Source organism: Ascaphus truei, chromosome 15 (genome assembly GCF_040206685.1).
Source record: "Ascaphus truei isolate aAscTru1 chromosome 15, aAscTru1.hap1, whole genome shotgun sequence".
Classification (NCBI taxonomy): domain Eukaryota; kingdom Metazoa; phylum Chordata; class Amphibia; order Anura; family Ascaphidae; genus Ascaphus; species Ascaphus truei.
The window spans coordinates 23,984,380-23,992,290 of record NC_134497.1 but is presented as its reverse complement, the minus strand read 5'-3'; the positions used below and the strand labels follow the sequence as shown (position 1 = coordinate 23,992,290).

Sequence of the window (7,911 nt, the reverse complement as noted above, 5' to 3'; positions counted from 1 at the left end):
AATTGATTAAAGATATTGGCCGGTAACTTTGGCAATTTGTGGGATCTTTCTCTTTTTTATAAATTATGGAGATTGACGCCTGAAGCATCTGGGCCGAGAAGGGTTCCCCCGCCAGAACTCCATTAAATAGCTTGAGCATGTGTGGTGCTAGCACCCCTATAAATTTCTTGTAGTATAGATTAGAAAACCCGTCTGGGCCTGGGGCCTTGGAGGGCTTAAGATGTTTGATTACCGTTACCAATTCCTCTAACGTAAAGTCAGATTGGGCTGCTTCGTTCTCCAGCCTATTCAACTCTGGAAGGGCTGCTTCCTCTAGGAAGGACTGTAAAAGTTTGGCTGTTTTTGGGTTATGTGTCACTTTCTCCCCATTATATAGCTGTTCATAATACAGCCTAAACTCTTCCACTATGCGTTTGGGGTTGGAGGTCATCTCCCCCGATTTGGTTTTTAAAGTTTGTATGTTATAACTCGGCTGCCTATTACGGATCCTGTTAGCTAGCATAGTGTCCGGCTTGTTAGCTTTCTCGAAAAATTTCCTCTTTGTCCAACTTATATTTCTCTCGGCCTGGGATGTGAGGAGAAGATTAAGCTCAATTCTTATATCTTTCAACTCCTTAAGAATATCCGCTCCACCTGATCGGCTATGTAGTGCGGAGAGTTCATGTAACCTCTGATATAGCTGTGTCAATTTCGCTTCTCTTTGTCTTTTACGTCTTGCTGCGAGACTAATCAGTGTCCCTCTAAGTGTGGCCTTGTGAGCCTCCCACAACGTGCTGTGGGATTCCACAGTGCCTGAGTTTGTGACAAAAAATTGTCTGATTTCGTCTTTGATTGTCTGCGCTATTTCAGGTATTTTAATAAGGGACTCGTTTAGTTTCCAGTTTGCTCCCGGGCTAACCTGCCTAATTTGGGTGCATCTTAGCTCGATAGACGCATGATCCGACCATGTAATGTCATGTATAAGAGTGTCGGAAATTTGTGGGACCATTCTACTCGATACAAAGAAGTGGTCAAGTCTGCTATAGCTGTCATGTGGATGCGAGTAGAATGTATATGAGCGTTCACCTGGGTGTTGTTCTCGCCATATGTCCACCAGACAACCCCTTCGTAGCCCTTCTAGTAGCTCTTTGGTTCCTGCCTGTCTCCCCTTCTCCTGTCTCGGCGATCTATCTATGCGCGGGTCTAAGACCTTGTTAAAATCTCCCGCTAGTATCACATTACCAATTGCGCAATTTTGTAATTTAAGAAAGAACTCTGTAAAGAACTGGGGATTATTTTCGCAGGGGGCATATATACACACCAATGTAACTTTAGTTTGCTGTAGGATGCCTACTATAATAAGGTATCTACCGTCTGGGTCTCTTTTTATCTTCTCCAACACGAATGGGATTCTATTATGTATCAAGATAGCCACTCCCTTTGTCTTTTCTTTGGCTGAAGCCAAATAGAATTTCCTATACTGTTTGTCTATATAGCTCGGGTTCTTATTACGGCAATAATGCGTCTCCTGAAGGAATAGAACGTCAGAATTTCTGCGCTTGAATTCAGCAAACGCTTTTCTGCGTTTTTGGGGGGAATTAAATCCCTTGACATTCTGGGATATGAATGATAAAGTCATCGTTATGTGTGTGATGATTCTGCGTATGTGTGTAGGTTTCTCCTCTTACCCAGGTTGTGATGGCCCGGCGGATGATGGTAGAGGATCTGTAGGTCTTGTGTTGCCATGTTTTCAGTTCTGAGGATACCTGAGGGGGGGGGAGGAAAACACAGAAGGGAGTGACAGGGGACACATAGCCTTGTTATACCAACAAGGGAAACCCATTTGGTCTTTGGAGACCTGTGGTTTGCTGCCCGGGAACACCGCTCCGCTTCCGGACGTTCCCATTTCCCCATATAGGGTTGTGGGAAATCATCCAGCTCGCGGCAGCCCAGGTCTTTGATTAGAGTGTGGCTTAAGGCCACACTCCAACCCCAGAGGCACATGCCAACAGGCACTAGAGAGGGCAGGCTCCCGCCCCTCCGCCGGCAGCAATATGAAAACATTTTTTAACATACAGCATATAAACAACATGATAAATTTCAACTATAACTCATCTTTTTGTCTAGTAGAAAACTCCGGGTGATCCCACCCTTTTACTTTCTAGCTTCTATTATTTTTATTTAACAGGTTTTAACTGGCTACCCTCTCTCTATAGGTTGAGCTCATCCCCTCTCCCCAGTAGGGGAGTGCGCGGACCCCTCTGAAGAGCTCCGGTGCTCTGCGCCAGCCTTCCGGTTACTGCTTCTGTCCTTAAACTGCTTGCATCCTGTGCGTCTCGCGTCAGAGTCGCTGCTGGTGACGTCAGTTTCCGAGCGCCGACCTCTCGCGGGAAGATAGTTAGTGACGTCAGCTGGGGGCGTGCGCAGATCTGGCAGTGTCTTGTGGCTGGTGTAGGCGGGGTTACCCTTAGCTCCTCACATGCACGCCCGAGCGTTCTCCGCCATTCTGATCCGTCTCTTCTTCTCCGTTTTCTCCCGCCCAGCTACTCTTGGAGCCTCGTGGAGCCTTATGAAGCCATCTTGGTAAGTTTACAGGCTAGGCAGATTTTGCCATGTTTTTGCTTCCTTTGTCTTTTTTTGGGCTGCCAGCGAGGCCAATTCAATCTGAGTCAGAGCTTTCGGTGGGGGATGTATTATAGTCCCTCTTACTTGGGGCTGTAGCTCGGGAGGGTATATAGTTCCAAACTTTTAATGTGAACAACTAGTGAACGAGACTGAGAACTGTGGTGTTTAATCTTCACCCCGGTCTTGAAGGGCCAGCTTTCGTGTGTTGTTGTCCGGATGGCTGTCTCACCTTTTCCCATTCCGTCCGTCGGGTCACTCGTCCAGCTGGGGTGTCAGACTGCGGTAGGGCATTAGGATATCCCAACTTGGCCAGAAACTCAGACCCCTCTGCGATGTGCTTAAGGACGTGTGACCTGCCATTTTGCAGTACAATCAGGGCAAAGAGGAAAGCCCAACGGTAGCGTACATTGTTCTCTCTTAGGAGTCTAGTGACTGGCTGTAAGGCTTGACGTCTTGCCAAAGTGATTGGAGAGATGTCTTGAAATATTGACATCTCTATGCCCTCGAATTTGATCGTGGGGGTGGCCCTGGTGTTTTTACAGATGTCGGCTTTGGTTTTAAAGTGATGTAGTCGCATGATCACATCTCTGGGGGGGTTATTGGGAAGTGGCTTGGCCCTCAACGCCCGGTGACATCTGTCCATTACCAGTTCGGATTCTGTTTTTTCTGGCATTATGGATGTCATCCAGCGGTTTATTAATAGCTCAGGGTCCAGGATCTCTTCCGGTATCCCCCGTATCCTCAGATTATTTCGCCTGTCTCTGTTCTCGCTGTCTTCGTGGCGTTCTTCAAGTTCTGCTACTTTTCTCTCCAGTATAGTAACTCTGGAGTCTGTAGCGGTCTGACAGCGGGTGGATTCGTCCATCTTCTCCTCCAGATCGTTCGTGCGGGCCCCGATGCTATGTATGTCTTTTCTTAAAGCGTCCACTTCCCCGCGGAAGAATGTTTTTAAGTCAGATAGGAGTTTGGCTATTTCTTTCTTCAGGGCGCCCGTCTGTTTCTCCGTTATCGCGTCCATCTCCGGACCGGAATCAGATTCGGATGCCGCCATGCTTTCTTCCTCCTGTATCTTTTGCGCTCCCGCAAAGTATGAACGCACGTCTTCCTTCTGTTTAGATTTTCGCCTTGTAGCCGCCATGAGACTTTATGTCTGGTTCTTATGCCTACTAAGTCCTGTTATTTTTTTGCGCTTTTGATGAGTTTTGTTATGCTTTTGTGTTTACTGCCGGCTGGATTCGGAGCGATCAGGTTAAGCTGCCATCCCTGCTCCTGCCGCGCATGCGCCCTCTGTGTTTGGATTTTAAATAGAAACATCACCATCACAAATACAATTTCTGTGACAAAACAGTGACAAAGGACAAAGAAGTTTCACTTAAAATGCGCGTGCTTGGCACATACACATTTTTTTTCATAACTAATGCCTAATTTCACCTAATTTTCTAATTATGTATTTTTTTTGTATCGTCTAGTACAAAGACAAGCTCCAATAATCCATCCATGCCAACACTGCAAGGTTGCTTTTAGCAGTCAGGATTACTTCCTCAAACATCTGAAGATCAAACACCCAAATGAGTATATGGAAAAGATGAGGACAGAACAATCTTGCAACATTCCAATAAATATGACAGAAAATGCATCTTTCAACCAGTCAAGGCAATTAATAAACAATGTAACTGCTTCTCATTCCAAAAGATATATATTAGCTGCTGCCACAGGAAAAGATCTTGGAGACAGTTGGGAGAGTCTGACATGGTTATCAGACCAGAACGCACAGAAGAGAACGCAGACCGGGGAGAGACAGCATGTATGTGGGGAATGTGGGAAGGGATTTAGTCAGTTATCCCACCTTAACACACACAAGAGGACACACACAGGGGAGAGACCGTATGTATGTGGGGAATGTGGGAAGGGATTTAGTGACTTATCCAACCTGATCAAACACAATAGGACACACACAGGGGAGAGACCGCATGTATGTGGGGAATGTGGGAAGGGATTTAGTGTGTCATCCAGCCTGGACACACACATGAGGACACACACAGGGGAGAGACCGCATGTATGTGGGAAATGTGGGAAGGGATTTAGTGACTTATCCCATCTGATCAGACACAAGAGGACACACACAGGGGAGAGACCGCATGTATGTGGGGAATGTGGGAAGGGATTTAGTGACTTATCCCACCTGAACACACACAACAGGACACACACAGGGGAGAGACCGCATGTATGTGGGGAATGTGAGAAGGGATTTAGTAATTTATCCGACCTGATCAGACACAAGAGGACACATACAGGGGAGAGACCGCATGTATGTGGGGAATGTGGGAAGGGATTTAGTAACATATCCCACCTGAACACACACATGAGGACACACACTGGGGAGAGACCACATGTATGTGGGGAATGTGGGAAGGGATTTAGTCAGTTATCACACTTGAACACACACAAGAGGACACATACAGGGGAGAGACCGCATGTATGTGGGGAATGTGGGAAGGGATTTAGTGACTTATCCGGTCTGAACACACACAAGAGAACCCACACAGGGGAGAGACCACATGTATGTGGGGAATGTGGGAAGGGATTTAGTCAGCTATCCAGCCTGAACTCACATAAGAGGACACACACAGGGGAGAGACCGCATGTATGTGGGGAATGTGGGAAGGGATTTAGTCGGTTATCCTACCTGAACAAACACAAGAGGACACACACAGGGGAGAGACCGTATGTATGTGGGGAATGTGGGAAGAGATTTAGTGACTTATCCAGCCTGATCAGACACAAGAGGACACACACAGGGGAGAGACCGCATGTATGTGGGGAATGTGGGAAGGGATTTAGTGTCTTATCCAGCCTGGACACACACATGAGGACACACACAGGGGAGAGACCGCATGTATGTGGGGAATGTGGGAAGGGATTTAGTGACTTATCCCACCTGATCAGACACAAGAGGACACACACAGGGGAGAGACCGCACGTATGTGGGGAATGTTGGAAGGGATTTAGTCAGTTATCCAGCCTGAACACACACAAGAGGACACACACAGGGGAGAGACCGCATGTATGTGGGGAATGTGGGAAGGGATTTTGTCGGTTATCCCACCTGAACACACACAAGAGGACACACACAGGGGAGAGACCATATGTATGTGGGGAATGTGCGAAGAGATTTAGTGACTTATCCAGCCTGATCAGACACAAGAGGACACACACAGGGGCGAGACCGCATGTATGTGGGGAATGTGGGAAGGGATTTAGTGACTTATCCAGCCTGGACACACATGAGGACACACACAGCGGAGAGACCACATGTATGTGGGGAATGTGGGAAGGGATTTAGTGTGTCACCCCACCTGATCAGATACAAGAGGACACACACAGGGGAGAGACCGCATGTATGTGGGGTATTTGGGAAGGGATTTAGTCAGCTATCCAGCCTGAACACACACAAGAGGAAACACCCAGGGGAGAGACCACATGTATGTGTGGATTGTGGGAAGGGATTTAGTCGGTTATCCCACCTGAACAGACACAGGGGAAAGACCCATCTCTAAGGCCAGGCATGCTTAGGGGTAACCAGCGACTAAGATGCTCACATATAATTGCACACTTGTATCTGTGTTACGCTAAATCACAATGAAAAGTGACTTTGGTTTATGGTGCATAAAACGAGCATTTTAAAAGGATAAAAAGTTATGACGTTTTAAATGCAGGGAATTTGTATAATTCTTATTGTAGTTTTATTTAAAGAAAAAATGTTGTTCTTAATAATGTTTTTTATTTCCATGCTGTTGGTTCTAATAAAATGTGCGTTTCCCATTATGCTGAAGCGGTATGTAGTCTCTCTTAGCTTTGAATCAGAATAGTTGCCGGGCTGAGGAAGGTGTTCATATGGGAATCTGAGGCCAAAACCTATGGTCAGAGTCCAGGAGACACACATCCAACTTTATTTTGTATTTGTAACTCTAACCCAGAATGAAAAGCATTTAGCTGTGGGGGGCAGGGGATACTTGAAGCCCCTCGTTCACCTCTGTTTTTTTGTTTGGGGCTAGTTCCGTTTTGGTGGGAAAGTGAGCCTTGTGTTACCAGGTAGATGAGGGACAGGTGTCAGGTGATTGGCTGAGGAGCAAGTGCTGGGCAGGTGTGCAGAGTTCTGTTATTGGACAGGCCAGAGGAGGACGTGGCTAGGGAGTTTTGGCGGGAAAATGAAAGGTGCGGTGTATATATAGAAGGAGCAGAAGCAGATAGTGAGATTACCTGAGGTTAAGGGACATTGGCTGCCCCACTCCCCTCCCTATGTGTTATTATAACAGCTATAGATATATATATATATATATATATAATCACAACACTCTGCCCACCTGCCCAGCACTTGCTCCTCAGCCAATCACCTGACACCTGGATCGGAGACGGAGAGGAGGAAGAACAAGACACCGATGCTCTGATAGCCGTTTCGGTAATGTGATTTCACAAGGCTGTATAAAGACCTGAGGACACTGTTGCAGGCCGAGATAAAATAATTTAAAAAAGAAGTGTCTGGGTTAGGAGAAAGAACTGGAGTCCTAGAAACAACGGTGGATCAGTCCATAAAAACAATGAAAAGACAAGATAGAAAGACAGCAGACCTGCAGGAACAAGTAAATGAACTTCGGGAAAGGCAGGAAGATGCTGAAAACCGAGATAGGCAAAATAACCTACGAATCAGAGGAGTTCCAGAGGCAGTCCTGGACTGTTATGAATACATTACCCGATGGCTGGAAACACTGCTCCCTGACACCCCGAAGGACTATCTTGCAATGGACAGATGCCACAGGGCACTAAGGGCTAAACCACTACAGAATGAACAGCCAAGGGACATTGTGATCAGAATGCACCACTACCGGACGAAAGAAGCAGTGCTACACAAAACAAGACCCCTGCCGGTGATGGAATTTGAAGGAGCCCGGTTGATAATATTTCAAGATCTGGCCCCGGTGACACTTGCTAGAAGAAGGAACCTGCTACCAATCACCAAGGCCCTGAGGGAAAAGGGGGTCAGGTACAGATGGACCTTTCCCTTTGGGCTACTGGTAACGAGAGGTGGCAAGGCTGTCATCATGAGGGAGATAGAAAATGGGCCCTCCTTCATGCACAAACTGGGATTGGGGGAGGCCCCCACGACCGCAGAGCCGGTTCCAGACCCCATATGGTCACAAAGCTCCAAATCTCCCAGAGCACAACGTGACAAAAGCTGACTGTGATAGCTCAAAGTAGAGCTCAAAGTTAAAAGTTAAGCAGTACCGTGGTTAATCTGCTACAAAAGTT

The 7,911-nt window shown here is 46.9% G+C and overlaps 1 protein-coding gene across 1 annotated transcript; it reads left to right on the top strand.

The window, feature by feature from the left end:
• The first annotated feature begins 2,321 nt into the window (after positions 1-2,321).
• Positions 2,322-6,415, top strand: LOC142466690 (uncharacterized). The gene is given in 3 exon segments (XM_075571989.1): positions 2,322-2,562; positions 4,074-5,880; positions 5,882-6,415. Coding segments are annotated over 2 exon segments (1,980 nt in total). The 5' UTR covers positions 2,322-2,562; positions 4,074-4,180; the 3' UTR covers positions 6,162-6,415.
• The last annotated feature ends 1,496 nt before the right edge of the window (positions 6,416-7,911 follow it).